This window comes from Chaetodon trifascialis, chromosome 8 (assembly GCF_039877785.1).
Source record: "Chaetodon trifascialis isolate fChaTrf1 chromosome 8, fChaTrf1.hap1, whole genome shotgun sequence".
In the NCBI taxonomy this organism is placed as follows: Eukaryota; Metazoa; Chordata; class Actinopteri; order Chaetodontiformes; family Chaetodontidae; genus Chaetodon; species Chaetodon trifascialis.
The window spans coordinates 21217194-21233960 of record NC_092063.1 but is presented as its reverse complement, the minus strand read 5'-3'; the positions used below and the strand labels follow the sequence as shown (position 1 = coordinate 21233960).

The 16767-nt window shown below is 40.7% G+C and overlaps 1 protein-coding gene across 1 annotated transcript; it reads left to right on the top strand.

The window, feature by feature from the left end:
• The first annotated feature begins 3867 nt into the window (after nucleotides 1-3867).
• On the top strand, nucleotides 3868-15777 carry mapk13 (mitogen-activated protein kinase 13). Its single transcript, XM_070969496.1, has 12 exons — nucleotides 3868-4108; nucleotides 6135-6264; nucleotides 6370-6428; nucleotides 7426-7531; nucleotides 7881-7910; nucleotides 9010-9057; nucleotides 9248-9362; nucleotides 10022-10093; nucleotides 10647-10726; nucleotides 13430-13508; nucleotides 14078-14251; nucleotides 14682-15777. The coding sequence occupies exons 1-12, from the start codon at nucleotides 3996-3998 to the stop codon at nucleotides 14765-14767; spliced, it is 1092 nt and encodes a 363-aa protein (XP_070825597.1). The 5' UTR covers nucleotides 3868-3995; the 3' UTR covers nucleotides 14768-15777.
• Nucleotides 15778-16767: the final 990 nt, after the last annotated feature.

The window sequence follows — 16767 nt, the reverse complement described above, 5'->3', positions numbered from 1 at the left end:
TGTTGTGTTTTCTAAGCAGTTAACACATGAACAGTAGACTTAGCTGTGGCTAAGTCTACTTAGTGACCAGTGCAAAATTGCACTGGTCACTGATATGATAAAATGGCCTGAATGCGCCACTCAGATGCACCACTGAGCTCATCCTGAGGCCCTCTGCTAGGCGCTAGCTCCATCTTGTGGGACGTATTTAGAACTTTTCTGGAAAATACTGGGCTGCAACCATAATGCTGCATCCTAAATGTGACGTCTTTCCACATTTCCTCATTCGTATCTTTTATTCACACAGCCAGACTGAGCTTGAATTGGACTGAGAGCTGTGTGCAGTGGGATCAGGGGCGGCTGATGCCATCAATCTGCTGCATCTCGTAAAAGTAATATTACAAAACAAGCTTATAGCTCAAAGTATGTGTGGCAGGCTCAGCAGGCGTAAAGAATATGTGATGTTATGTTTTTGAAAATGGGATCATCATTTCATTGTTTAGGTATAACATAAAGCCACATAGACTGAGATCACAGCTTTTTGAAGCCTTTATAAACTGTCTATTTCAATCACTGTATGGGTGATATTAGATATGCATTAGCCTATCATCATTTGACCGAATCCATTTTCCTTTTGTTGGCTCTCAGACATGGCATGAATATCACTGAATTATAATCTGAACTATTAGGCTCCTATGAAAGGAAACTGATTACATTTAATCAGCTCTTACAATCACAAAATGCTGGCAAATTCCTTCTACTCTAGCCATCGTGTAACTGACACATCTGTTATGCATTTTCTGACAGATGCTGATGTAATTTGCTCAGTAGAAGTTAATCAAAATCCTTTGTGTTTGGAGTCTCAAAGACCCAGAATGTCTCCGAAATTTGGCATTTCACTGACATTTACCCAGACAGAGTGGCAGAGGCCCTCTTCTAGCAATTGATGAAAACTATTTTTGGAAATGACCTGGGAAGATTGACTAAATGCAAATAAATAGAGAAGAGCAAATGGATTTCTGATCAATATTGTTGATGGCAGACAGACAACAGATGTCTGTCAAATTGGATTTCTTAATTTTAGACATATTAGTCTGCATGTAGTAGGTAATTACATAGAACAGTGCAAACTATGCAGACTCAATTATAATGCACATCTATGGTAGAGTGGAGTCATTAAATCAAATGTATATATCAAACCAAATACATTGAACTCCGCAGAAGGACAGAGGAAATCTGAGGCTGCCAGAATACAGTTAAAACTTCGTAGCCTTTGGTCAAGGTGAATGACAAGGTGAAGGAAACTTTTAGCTTGTTTGATTCCTTTTACAGTTAGACTATTAAATTAAGTCTGTGCCAGGTACTAAATTGTCCTTTGAAGATCAGTGGTTCCAGCCATTAATGGATTATTCTGTTCGATATTATTTTACAAGGGGGAGCCCATCGTAAACCACATGCATGCAGGTTATATCATGACACTGGGCTCTTATTTGTTTTATGAACTGAAATGCATCTGAGGTTTATTGTTTTTTAAATCACTGTAGCTGTACTGTACTGCACTGGGGCTCAGCGGTTACAGCAAAAAGGTACAGAGAAGGCCTTTATAGGTTTGAGGGAGACAAACTGATGAATTAAGCACAGGAAAAACAAGAATTTAGAGCTTGTCATGCCTGCATGATTAATCATGCTGAACTCCAATCAGCAGGTGTGCCTTTATAATTGGTGGTGTTTTGACAGGCATCTCTCCAGCAGGATGGTGCTCCACTGTAGATTGCTCATCCACCACCTTAGCTCACTTTCCAGTTGCTTTCAGAGAGCTTAGCGTTTCAGTGTTTAGGTTTTGCAGCAGGTCAGCTCGTATCAAACTGAAGTGCAGCGTCAAGTGAGAGGGTGGAAAGGTTTGCAGATCTTACATGACCTCTGTCACACATCATCGTTCTGTTTTTTCTTGTGTGTGAGTGCTGCTAACATGGTGAGCACGCTTTAGGTTTCTCTGAGGTGTACCTCTGCTACAAATGAGGGAAACACTGACAAGCTGATGCTACAGTCACTTTGCTAATCACTTGACTAAACAGAGACTAGTATAGATTAGAGCTTGAAAGTCCGGTCGCCGAGGTGGGATGTTTTCACAGGATGGAAAGTGAGTTCTGAGAGCCAGAAGATTCAGCAGCTGGCTAAATGGGAGCTGAGTCATTGGTATCGATCCATAACCCTTTCAACCCCTACAGATATATTATGGGCATTTTCAGCCACCTAGCAGTAAAACCTTTACTGATTGCACACTTAAAACCAGTCACCTCATCCCATTTTTACTTTAAATGCTGGCCCCAAAATATGAGATCTTACATTGACTCAAATCCCACACAGGCCTTATAGAAGAATACCACTGAATATTACACATTTGAGGTTTAATTCACCCCTTTATTTTTAGTATAGAAGAATGACCATTTTTGCACCGTTCTGCTGTTGAATAAAAGATCTATTAATACATTGACAGATAACATGGGACATACATGAGACCAACATAAGACATACAGAAAATACAAATTCAATTTTATTCTTAATTACCTAATCCAGCATACAGTTTCACTCTACTCATACAACCCCCTGCTTCCAAACACACATACTTACACAGCCTCCCTCTGATCTAAGAAATTATTTAGTATTTTGTCAGTTTGCATGTTGTATTTTATTGATATTCCAAATATGAGTATTGTGGGGAATTCTCCTTTGCAATGCCAGCATAACATATGTAACTGATCTGAAAGTTTAAGACCACCTGCTGAAAGTACACATGAGATTGAATTCAAAATTAACTTGGATTTATGGAGAACATTAAAGATTTATTGAGAAAAAAAAAAAAAAAAAACCATCAACAAAAAGCCTACAACGTAGTCATCATGGAGCCTGTTATCACGCATGTATATCACCAGCTCCACAGAAATCTAATCTGATCCAACAGGATGTCCATTCAGATGGAAATAAATACACTAAATACACCATCTGTGGAAGGGCTGTGACTAGAAATGAAGGGTTCGTAAGCATGATCTATTAATTTGATAATAACCCTGCAGTGTATTTGTGCACAAAGTCCAAATTTCATGCTTAGTTTACATGTTTTTGTTCATGCCTGTAAATGTGAATGTCCTGCTGAAAGGTGCCATGATTCAGAAAATTCTGGCAATGTACTGTAATTATTCATGACAAGTAACACCTACTATATGTGGGTGGGAGCAAATCGAGTCATGTTGACATGTTGCAGCAAGTAAGGCGTACGATTTTGCACACCGAGGATTTGGATGGTGTTTACATCATTAGGATATTTTCCACACGGTGGATGACGCTTTCTACACTGAAATGCTTTCCTGCTAAGATAAGACATGAACCTGCATGTCAAGTCCTCCAGGCTACTTAACCTATTATCTACTATATTGGTATGACTGTGGCTTACCGACAGCATAACACCGTGGTGCCAAATCAAGGCCACAACAAACAGTCGGATTTATACCGGAAATGTGATGATTTTGCCCTCAAAATAAAAACTTATTTCATGGATAGTGAAATTGGGGGTGTCTATATAGCTTTTTGAAATTAAAAATGAAAAGACAAACGAAACATGTATAAAGCAAGAAACTAAAATTAATGTTCGGTGAATATATTTGCTTTAAGAAAAAAACCTATAGTCGCTATTAAATTGACATTAATTGAACAAAAAATGCCAAAGACTCAAGTAGAAATTACAGCTGGCTATATGAATCAGCTTTGTATGTATGCATGTTATGTGCTAGTCTGTTTTGTTTTTTGTTTTTTTTTTTGTTTTGTTTTTTTCGAGATGGCGCGACATGTTAGCTGAGATAGCGGTCTCCACTCCCACACGGACATTATTTTGAAAACCTGTAACGGAAGTAATGCGTAGGACATCGTGCCTCACACTCAACTGGTGTTTTGCCTTACCACCTAAACAACTGACAGGCGTTTAGGAGAAGTTTTACTGCCTTCGCCTTCTGCTCTTCGCTATGGAGGCTCAGGCACATTTCTCCCGTGAGGAAATCAACAGCACGGTGTGGGAGGTCCCGGAGAAATACACACGGCTCAAACAGATAGGGACCGGGGCGTACGGCTCGGTGTGGTGAGTGACTTGTCATTTAACGTTACTGAAACCTGCACGAAGTGTGTGTCGTAGCTGGGGCTGGACTGTGTGTTAACAGTGTTTAGTCTTAGCCGAGCAGCACTCATATTATTAGCATTAATAGTAGCTTCGTGCTGCTCATGGTGGGCCTGGCTCATGGTCTCCAGTGTACACCAACACACTGTCAACACTGATGACAAGCTACTAACTCATGTTAGCAAGTTCACCTTAAAGCACCTGCCAGCACACACTCCTGTGTTAGTATGAAGGCGCATAATAACACGTACCGTGTGTGTGTGTGTGTGTGTGTGTGTGTGTGTGTGTGTGTGTGTGTGTGTGTGTACCTGCTCAGTAATAGATGAGATGTAGCTACAGTGTCAGTTTTAAAGATGGCCACTTCCCACTTTGATTTCTACATGCACTTTCATACAGGCAGACAGTGATTGAAACGCATCGTGTTGTATAATACCTTCGCACATCCATCTGCTTATCAATAGAAAGCATTTTGCATATTTGTACGTATTTTATGCCTGCTTGTATGCATGTATAGTACCATGGTACAGATATTAAATTAATTTAATGGACATAAAATAAGATTAGATAGGATCCCACAATTTAGTCGTTACAGCCAGCAGGTCATAAAAATCAGTGGCATGAGAGGTCAAAAAATAAAATATAAGAGTTTACAAGATACAGATTAGAAACAAACAACTATGTATATGTATATTTTTACAGATTATAAAAATAGTAAATGCCAAATAAGCCCACTAACATGTTTGTTTAAGCAAATGCAGTAATACATTGGGCACACCCAACATCACTCAACATTATCTATTTGCCGGTACGATGTTGTTTATCTGGTTAACTAGATAAATAAAACCAGTGTTTGGGTCAACTAAGGCTACATGTGTGGTGATACGTTTGTATTAGAGTCATTAAAGCCTGTTTGACACTGGGATTTGTAATCTACACTCAGGGCTGGAGCCAGGATTTTAGAAATACTGGTCATGAATGAGTCCATGTTCCCCCAGCAGAACCTCACCAACCTAAGAGGTGTTTGACTAACCACCAATCAAACACTGATAAAGTATATTTTTAAACATTTCTATAGTATTAATAGTGTGTGTAATCATAGAACGTCAGCTCCTTGTCATGTCATTGAATATTACAGTATGGGATCTTCTTTGCTCTGCCACCATTGTGCTGTCATCGACCACACAATGTCCATTTTCCCTTCTATTTATTCTTTGCACTGCAAAATAGAAATATATAACAATAAAATATGTAATAAAAATATATTTGTGTGTGTGTGTGTGTGTGTGTGTGTGTGTGTGTGTGTGTGTGTGTGTGTGTACACACATTTTTGTAAACAGCATGAGTGTTTATTTGTCTGTGTACTGACCAATGAGGCTTCAAAGGTAGTGGCCTGCTAACTGTGGTTACCAGGGCTTTTCAGCATCACAGTGTGGGAGTTGTGGTCTGTTAAAGCTTAAAATGTCCGACCTTTTAGAGACACGCCATCTGATGAACTGGGATCAAGCGACCGCCATTATGTGTAATTTTGCCATATCTGTCATAAACTGAATCTGCAAGTATAGGAAGAGAAGACTTTCATAAGTGCTGTATGTGTGAGATGACATGCTGTATTTATCGTAGATGTTTGAAAAATTGACTTTAATATCCTACATTAGTGCATCAGTGTTGTCTGCAGCACTATGCACAAGTGGTGTGTGTAATGTGTGTTGGTGGATGTGGCTTCAAATAGCCTAACAAGCCTTTCCTCCTACGATTTGGGGCCCTGCAGATCACTGCAAACATGCACATCATGAGCTGCCAAACATTTACGTGCTGATGCTCAATAAATCACAGGCCCCCTCACTCAGTCAGAGAACGGGTCTCAGGGAACAGTTCCTCCATCCCTGCAGAAGTTCTTAGCAAGAGTGAAACCTGAAAATAGACCATCGTGTCATGTCTCACAGACTCAGAGGGCCGAGCTAATGACTTGTTGTTCCATCATTCACCACAGCTCAGCAATTAACGAAAAGACTAAAGAGAAAGTGGCCATCAAGAAGCTCCACAGGCCCTTCCAGTCAGAGATCTTTGCTAAGAGGGCCTACCGAGAGCTCCGCCTGCTCAAACACATGAAGCATGAAAATGTGAGTTGATTTAGCCCAACATGTCTCCGACTTCCCAATACAGACTGTACTTTTAGTGTGTTTTCGGCCTCTATATTCGTCACCTTGCGCTTTCATTCCAACTAGGTGATAGGACTTCTTGATGTGTTTACACCTGCCTCAAGCCTCGATGACATCCAGGACTTGTGAGTATTTTTCACCATATTAGCAAAGCCCACAGGCAGAGACAGGCCGCGCCTCTGATGACCTGCAGGGTTAGTATTCACCTGAAGAAAAGCCTGCAGGTTGTGGTCTAATGTGCATCGTGTGCATTTAAAGACTTTCAGCTTAAAGCTTATCAGGATAGGTGTGTGTATTTGATTATTGGAGGTGGATGACGTAAAGGCCCACTGTAATATCATACACTATGTGGACAAATGTTTCAGGACAGCTAGATATTATACCCACTGTGAATATTCAACATGTGATTCTAAAACCATGGATGCTAATATGCTGTTGACTAAAATACAATTATACGCTGTAGCTTCAAGACGTCCTGCAAACGAAACTAAGATTTCTGTGATGTTATTCGTCACATATGATGGCAAAATGGGGCGTCCACATACTTTTGGCCACACAGTGTGTGTATATTGCTTGCAGTGAAGAAGAAGCTGGGTTTCACAGTAATGAGCGTTTTATATATAGACCAAAACCTACAAATCAAGTGAGAACCGGAGGTGTGGATGAAGGAACTCTAATGTGGAAAAATAAGGCCGTCATAAAACTTAGCAGGTTCGTTATTAATATAAGCGATTAGACAGTGAGCTGAAGTAATCTGTGCTGACTTCATCTTTAGCTGCAGCAAATTAGGAGGATACTGCAAAGATGATTCATGTATTGAAGGTTGTACAGTATAAACATGAGTGTTACATAAACATTAAGAAGAACCCTAAGCTCCTTAATGAAAGCATGAAAAGGCAAGGATTACAGCATTAACAGCAGAGGACAGCTTCATGTTGTCATCAGCTGTGATCTTGACTGAATAGTATGACGTATAGTTCTAGAGGTGCCAAGGTGACAAATAAAGCCAGGATTATTGTATAGTGTAATTGTATGGTGTTTGGACCGTTCAATAGACTGTCCATCTCTCTCTTTCCATCCATTCTCTTGCTCGCTCTGCCTCTCTCCCTCGCTTTTTCTCAGCTACCTGGTGATGCCTTACATGTTTACTGACCTGTCGAAGGTGCGAGGTCACCTCTCAGAAGACAAAGTCCAGTTTCTCGTCTACCAGATGCTCTGTGGACTCAGGGTGAGCCGGGGAGGGCTGCCATGCAGAAACATACAATGTTTATCATGAGGCATCGTGAAAACAGGAAGTATAACTAGAAAAACATGCACATGTAATGAAGGGTCAACCTTTTGTGCCTTAAATGAGTTATCATAACACAAACTCATGATGGATTTTATTTGACTGGAATAGTAGAGAGGTACTAAAGGTTATTTTGAAAAAGTACAAGTAGTTAATAATAATAACTCATAGGTGTTTTTCATATGCCATGCGCAAACTTCATTTGCAGTTTCAATAAGAGCTGCATTAATAAATACCACATACATACTTTTGAATGTCTGCTACCTGCACTGTCTCTCCCTTTCTGCAGTATATTCACAAGGCTGGAATCATCCACAGGGTAAGTACAAGTTAAATGTCAGTGTAGAGAGCTGACATTAGAGCTTAGGTTAAAAAAAACAGCTGTGTTCAGGCTGCTATTAAGAAATGGTAGCTTCTGCAGTGGTTTGTTCTGCACATTATTCTGCCTCAGACAGCAGACATGCACTTCTTCCCAGGCGAGAGAGAGACATGGGAATGTTGATTTAATTTGTCATTGTTACTGAGTCAGATCAAACTCTGCCCCAACAGGTAGGATGAGTTGACTCTTTGATGTCCGACAGCATGTCTGGAGATGTTAGTCCACACCCTCAGCACCAGTGCCAAGACTGGGTGTGTCTGTGCAGGAGGGAAAAGCAGGGTTAGACAGCAGGCTGATATGATTGGATTTTTAGCAGTGCGACACCCAGGGACATTTCAGCGGCACTGTTAAGACAGACTCGTGTTGCTGAAAATAACTCGAGCAGCATTTCACATTCTTGTCGTTGTTTGAAGACATGTAGAAGTCATGTATGCAGGATTTCAGCCTGCAGGATCTGCTATTAAATAATAATAATAATATTTTCTTGTTGTCACCACAGGAGACTTACAAATACTTAGGCAGTCTAGCTATTTCTTTTTGCATGTTTTCATTATTATTGATTAGCTTAGTATTGACTAAGCTACTAGTGTGTGTTGGTGAATATTTGTATGAGATCAGCTGATTGTGTGTTAATGTGTGTGTTTAGACTGTAGAAAACATGATAGTGCACCATGTGAGTCAGCCCTCCTCTGTTAAAGTGCTACCCTGCTTTAAGTCCTGTGTTTACTAATGCAGTTGAGGTGTCATGAACACTCATTGACAGTGCCGCGCTTATCACACGTTATGTCACAGTGTTTTATGAATGACTCTGCAGAAATGCTGCAGTGAGTCTTATAGTCAGCTTATAGTTGAGTCACAGCATTGAATCCCTGTTTAAAATCCCCATAGTTGCATTGAGGCGAGCAGCTGAGCCATGTTAGGCCACAGGGACTTCCAGCACTAAGTCCTAGTTTTGATACAGCACAGTACAAACACTATCATTTTCTGTTAATCACTATGTGCAATGAGTAACCATCACTCAGCTCATTTTCTTTTACAGGATCTTAAGCCTGGAAACTTGGCTGTGAACCAAGACTGTGAACTGAAGGTTTGTAGCTTGAAGGACTGTACAAGGAAAACATAAAACTTAAATGACAGGGCTGCTGCGGCAGCCAGTAGATGTGATAAAATGCTCAATATATGCTATAAAATTCCCAATATATGCTATAAAATTCCCAATATACAGGGAATGTACTGTTACAGCCAGACTGTGATCGGTTCTTTTGCTTCTGATGCAGATCCTGGACTTCGGGCTAGCTCGCAGTACTGACGCTGAGATGACGGGCTACGTTGTGACCCGTTGGTACCGGGCGCCTGAGGTCATTCTGAACTGGATGCACTACACCCAGACTGGCAAGACAATCGTAGCTGTTACATATTCTTACCTCCGTCCTTGCTGTTGTCTCAGTACTGAGTCGGCCTGTCGGTGCTCTAACTGTTCCCTGTGTGTCGTGTGAAAACATCCTAACTCCACTCACAGGGATGTCCGTCTTTTTGGAGTGGCTTTTATGCTACTTTACGGGTCAGCGTTTTTTTAGAATCCTGTCATCAGTGCATGACATTTGAAGTTGCATGGGTGTCATTCTGACAATAAATCCTTTTTCTCTTAATCTGTTAGCAGTTGACGCAGATGCGTCTGACAGCAGCCTGATAGCGCTGAGAGCTGTCACTGCAGGGAAACTGGCTTTACCGGGATTTATATTTCTGCTGGAGATAGTGCTTTTTCATTTTCTAAACAGCTTCTACAGAATGTAATGTGGCACAGAAAGCAACTCTGGCAAGTTTACACCCTTCATGGGATCATATTACTCACCAAGTATTCTCAGACCTAAACAGCACAATAGATCCTCTCTCTCTCTCTCTCTCTCTCTCTCTCTCTCTCTCTCTCTCTCTCTCTCTCTCTCTCTCTCTCTCTCTGTTAATGGGAACTTTGCTCGACTTCAAACACTCTTAACGATGTGTCTTCTGCTCAGGTTCTGACTGATGTTTTTTGTCTTTGGTGTTTATTCTAGTGGACCTCTGGTCTGTGGGCTGTATCATGGCAGAAATGATCAACGGAAAAACCCTCTTCAAAGGAAAAGACTGTATCTTTCATCTGCTTCTCCCGTTCTCTGGCCTTGTAACTTTTGAGGCCTGTGTAATGCGGAATAATGACATCGGTTTCAGCATACAGAAATGGAAATGAACTGTATGATGCCGATCAATTTTTAGTGTTGCTTATTAAATCATTGTAATAATAAATGTGATTGAAAGCCACTTGATTAAACAGTTTTATGTGATGATGGGCACTGTAAATCAGAAAAGGTATAGTATATTACATGCAGCAAAAGCAACATTTCCTCAGGCGGCATCCAGCGCAGCGACTCCTGCACTATATTACATTTCATATTGCTTTTTCTGCATTTTTTTACTTTAATATTGTTGTTTGCTTCTGATGCACTTTCCTGATTTACAATGCCTGCCAGCAAATAAAGCTGTCACTGTTTCATCGTGTGCCTCTCAGTTTACCTCATTATTCTGTTTTATGGACGTGCTTGGAAACCCTGCTTTCCACTGCCTCCGAGTGGACGGTTGCTTGTTGAAGTGCAGGGACGTCCCAGGTTTAAAAATCCTTGATTGTAACCCCTGTACTACCAGACATGGACCAGCTGACTCAGATCATGAAAGTGACTGGAGTACCTGGACCAGAGTTCATCCAGAAGCTGGACAGTCTAGAGGTAGGACAAAGTGTTTGTGTCATAAATATTTATGTATATCATGAAACTATAGTTTGACTGGATGATTTTTTTAAATCACTGTATCCCAGCAGCTGATATTTTATTCACCAACTTTAAAGCTGTTGAATTTTATTTGGAACACGGTGCACTAAATCCATCACTGAAACCCACGAGGTCCCACGAGCAGCCCTCAGAGGCTGCAGCATACATCACATCCAACAATAACAACATACTGAAGATTTTGCCCGTCTTTAAATTCAACTAGTAGGAAGGGAAAATGTGAGACTTGTTCTGAGGGTGGCACTATAGGAAGAGTGAGGGCATCAACAAAAACATGTAGCAGAAGAAGACATGGAAAGTGATTGTATGAATATGAATGTTATACTACAATTAGCATCTTAAGCACATGTCTGTACCAGTCAGTCGATCTGACATAAGTCTGTACCTTTTCACGTCATTTCTTAGAAAAATCAAGTAACACACTATAAACACAAATAATGAATGGAGTGACAGGTGCACCATTGTTTACCTGCATGTTTAACGTTTCTGTGCTTACTTAGGCTCAGTGGTACAATTAGCTTAATTTCTATCATGTTTGCAAGGTGCAGAGCGTACATTGAAATTTCTATAGAATATTTTTTAACCTCAACAAGGTAATTAGATGATTGAATGATTCATTGAATTTTACAGGAACACCTTTAATAATAATAATAATAATAATAATGAAGAAGAAGAAGAAACTTTATTTGTAGCGTCTTCCATAAAGGAATTGCACCTCAAAGTGCTTTACAAGAAGGAAGTCACATGCACCAAGTGAGTGCTTTACATAAAAAGGGCAGAATGGACATAAAAACAGATGAATGCAAAATAAGATGGAGAATAAAACCCACTGATCATGATAAAAGGGATGAAAAAAAATAAACATAATGCATAAAACCATCCATCCATTTTCTCCCGCTTCATCCGGGGCCGGGTTGCGGGGGGAGCAGTCTGAGCAGGGACGCCCAAACTTCCCTCTCCCCGGACACTTCCCCCAGCTCTTCCGGGGGGATCCCGAGGCGTTCCCAGGCCAGCCGAGTGACATAGTCACCCCAGCGTGTCCTGGGTCTTCCCCGGGGGCCTCCTCCCGGTGGGACATGCCTGGAACACCTCCCTAGGGAGGCGTCCAGGGGGCATCCGATAAAGATGCCCGAGCAACCTCAGCTGACTCCTCTCGATGTGGAGGAGCAGCGACTCTACTCTGAGCTCCTCCCGGGTGACAGAGCTCCTCACCCTATCTCTAAGGGACCGTCCCGCCACCCTGCGGAGGAAACTCATTTCAGCCGCTTGTATCTGGGACCTCGTTCTTTCGGTCATGACCCAAAGTTCATGACCATAGGTGAGGGTAGGAACGTAGATTGACCTGTAAATCGAGAGCTTCGCCTTTCGGCTCAGCTCCTTCTTCACTACGACAGACCGGTACAGCGACCGCATTACTGCAGCCGCTGCACCGATCCGCCTGTCAATCTCACGCTCCATCCTTCCCTCACTCCTGAACAGGATACTTAAACTCTTCCACTTGAGGCAGGAACTCTCCCCCAACCTGAAGGGAGCAAGCCACCTTTTTCTGGTCGAGAACCATGGCCTCGGACTTGGAGGCGCTGACTCTCATCCCAGCTGCTTCACACTCGGCTCCGAACCGCCCCAGTGCACGCTGAAGGTCCTGGCTTAAAATATTAAAATATATGTAAACATAGAGTAGAACGAGGATGAAAAAATAAGAACCAAGCATCAAATCACAGCATTAAATTAGTAAAACATAGATTACACCGAATACATAAAATCAAGTGAAATACAACACTTTAAAAGAAAAGAAGTGCAGCACAAGCATGAGGCAAATAATAAACGAGGAACTTAGTGATGTAGCTTGGTCCTAGTCCATGAAGGGCTTTATATACGAGGAGGAGGACCTTAAAATCAATCCTGAATGTTACATGAAGTGAGTGCAGAGCAGCTAAAACTGGACTGATGTGCTCTCTGTTCTTGGTTCTGGTTAATAGCTGAGCTGCAAAGTTTTGAATGAGCTGCAGTGTATCAGTGGTGTGTTTCAGGAGGCCAGTAAATAATGTATTACAGTCATCAAGATGGCTTGAAATAAAGGCGTGAATCAGCTTCTCAGCATCTTGATTTAAAAATGGTTGTACGTAAGCTATGTCTGTAAGGTGGAAACATTAAGTTTCCATCAATTTGCTGATGTGGGATCTGAAGCTTAGATCTGAGTCTAGGATGACACCAAGATGTGTAACCTCAGATTTAATCCAGGGAGTTAATTTCCCCGTGTTTGTTTAAGGACAGAGTAGAAGAATTTCAGTTTTGTCCTCATTTAACTTCAAGAAATTATTGCTCATCCATTTTTTTAATTGCCAAGAGACCATTGGTGATGGAGTCTATAGCTGCAGCATCATTTGGTTCAGCACAGATGTACAGTTGTGTTTCAGTGGAAAAGTAATCCTTTCTTGCCAGACGTATTGCTTTGACAGTCATGGCTTCTTTGTATATATTACAGTGAACTGTGAGCCCAGTTCAACGGAAAAACCGGAAAATATTCGATCTGTTTAAATGTCCACAGGTGAAATACAAAATAGCGTACTGTATGTCTGCAAAATCAAATGTCAAATTTGGTTTTGACGCCTAACTTTTTTTCTCTTCCATCTGTAAAAACAGGCCAAAAATTATGTGAAGGGCCTTCCTCGCTATCCCAGAAAAGACTTCTCAACGTTGTTCCCCAGAGCCAGTGCAAAGGGTGAGTTTAGCCACAGATTTTTATTTTTACCTGTTTATCACGCTTGAATACGTTTAGTATGAGGACAAGTCTTTTACTGCTGTCCACAGCGCTGGTGCACCACAGCAGTTGTAGATCAGACCATTGTTGTTTTCAGTATCATCTTAATCATCTGTTTCAGTGGCTTACAAAGTTCATTGTACCACTTTTTTTTTCCTCTGAATGATGTAACCCATAGTAACTCTCCTTGTACCGTGCTCATGAAGGCTTTTCCACTTACAGATGTAAACAATAGGTGTCAGGTAGGTCAAGAACAGGAGAAACTGGTACATTCTTTGTATCTGGCAGCACCAGAATTTCTTCTTTTTTGTGTCTTTTGGAATCAGCTGCTATGTTACATAGGTACAAAACGAATAGTACTCTGTTTTCTGTGGACTTGTGATCTAATCATTTTCTTCTGAAAAGCGTGCAGCAACCTGTAATGTGGCTAATGTCACTAAAAATGTTTCATACGTTGACTGACATACAATTTGATGGCTGTATTTTTTGCCCAAATTGCTGCGTCATCCTGTACATCTGACCGTTTGCAGGTATCGACCTGCTGGAGAAGATGTTGGTTCTGGACGGCGACGAGAGGCCCACAGCTGAACTAGCTCTGGAGCACCCATATTTTGACAGCCTGAGGGACCCAGACGACTTCCCTGAGCCAACTCCGTACGATGACAGCTATGATAACGCCACACTGTCCCTGGATGAGTGGAAGCGTGAGTGAAAAACAATAAGCAATCATTATTGAAGAAGTTGCCATAATGTAATATGCAGATTTGAGTAGTGTGTATATAGCCTGCTTGTATAGTCACTGACAGATCTCACAGAATGGATTTTCTAAAAATATCACTTATAGTCTCATTTGTTTACAGTTATTTCTCAAATGTAGAAGACATTTTTATGCTGTAATATGATAAAATATAAACAGAAGTAACACACTTGTCATATTTTTTAAGTGTTGACCATTTTAAATGATTTACAACTACACCCACATTCGGTTGCAGGGCATCTGTTAATGTGGTAATTAATAATGCATGTTAAAAAGCCATGCAGTCTGCCTTTAATGACTTTCTAGCTAAATTAATGTTGAAGTTGTGGACATGCTGCACTTGCAGAAAACAAATGGTTTTCCACTTTTGCCCACAGGGTTATGTTTCAGAGAGGTGAAAAGCTTTGTGCCGTTCCCACGGCGGGACTCCAAGAGGAAAAACACCCTGACTATGTCCCCATGACCCCATGAATGCCTTGTAACTACTGATGCCCCAACCTACACAGCATACAGCCAATGGTGCCCTTGTATAGTCCAACCATGGATTCACTCTATTTCTTCTAGCCTGGATATATTATATATCGAATCAGTGTTCAGAGGTTGAAAACTGACATACCTTTTTTCCTTTTTTTTTTTTTTTTTTAAAGTAATGTGCAATTGTTTCTTAAGTACAGATTGCTCTTCACATTACACATTCCCTATCAGTGCACGTTCATTGTGGCCGAGTGTCACAGGGTTTACTGTAAGATTTATTGTAATATTGTTTTCTAATGACACAATTAGACAAGATGTGTATGAAGGTTTATTTTTAGCAACAAATAGTAAATGTTGCTGCCCAAGACAGACTACAGCAACAGATTCTAGTCGAATATATACGCAGTTAAAATCTTTTGTCATTAAAATCAGTGCAGCCTTAAGGTGAAAATAGCATCTTTATATGTTGTTGATTCAAATGATCAACAGGAAAGGTCTGGTTTTGCCAATGAATGCCCTGAAGACACCTGACCAACTAAACCCCAAAAGATTATAAGGGAGCATGTGAAAGTGCACTGTGTCACCACCTCAGCTGGAACACGTGGCCATGATGGTGTGGAACCACTTTGTGGTTCCATCGTTGTCTAGTGTAATGGCTTGTATGCTGAATCATAACTTGCACACAATTTTAAGCCAAACCCTTGTAGATTGTTCCAGTATGTAGCAGCTTTGGAACATGTACCTGACTGGCTTGGTACATGTAGAGGCTGCTGTGTGATGTGTAATGTTGCACACAGGTCGTTCGTTTAGGTTAAGGTGATTCTGTTTAATTGATTGTCATCTATTTGATTGGGGGATCTTGCACTGGACGTATTGCTGCCCATGAGACTCATTTTATTCATGTAATACAAATATGACGACAGTCTGTTGCTTTTATTCTGAGTATGTGAGTGTGTGTGCATGTGTGTAAAAGAATAGAATAAACAATTCAATCCATGAGCCTGCATGTGTTTGCACGTTGTGTGTACGTGAGTTGACAGGACAGAGGAGCATCCAGATACAGCTCAGAGAGTTGCTTTCAAAGGGCTGGTTTGGATTAAAAGCAAGATATTTAGAGTGCATGAAGCTGTACTAAAATCAACACAGACTGTGATCTGTCATTGACCCTGTTAAGTGGCTTGCGCGCGAAAATCATGGCCTGGTGACGTCAAGGGGGTGGAGTAAACTGGTGTCAATCTGCTGTTATCAAGGTAACCCACAGGCTACCGTAGGAGCGGAAGTGACATTTTGCTGTCAAAATAAAACAATTTGAATAACATCTCATTTTGTGCATCAATTTGACGTATGAAGATTCAAAGTCTCCCTTTAAATGCAAGACATTATTTCAAAGGTATTTCTCTTAGAATGTACCAGAGAAGGTAACAAGAAAATTAAGTCTACAAATTACTGCATCATTGTAAAACAAATCAAACAATTAAAAAATTTAATATATTATGTCCTGATTGAAAGTAAGAAAAGCAAACATCCCCAGAAAATGACGTGTTACAGCAGGAAACGTAAGATAACAGAAAAAAACATATCTGTAAAGAAAAGTGTGGGGACGTGTATCTTGTATATTGCTATTTAATGTCTTTTACTGATGCCCTCTATTTTTTGCTATCTACTTTGCTGCTGTAATACTGGAAATTTCCCCACTGTGGGACTAATAAAGGAATATCTTATTTTATCTGAATTTTGTGGCCCACCAAATACATGGACCACCCTATATAATGCTGCTCACCCAACTTATCCACAGCACTTTCTCATAAACTGTAATGCACTGACATACTGTGGAAATGACATGTTATCAGGGGGAAACAACAAAAAGGCTGTAAAAAGAATTCGTTTTTACGACAAATGTAATAATTTCGATTTGTGTTAGTGATGAAATATCGACATAATGTACACTAATAAGGACTTTATTTTGAAAGATGAATCCGGAAGTCTTGT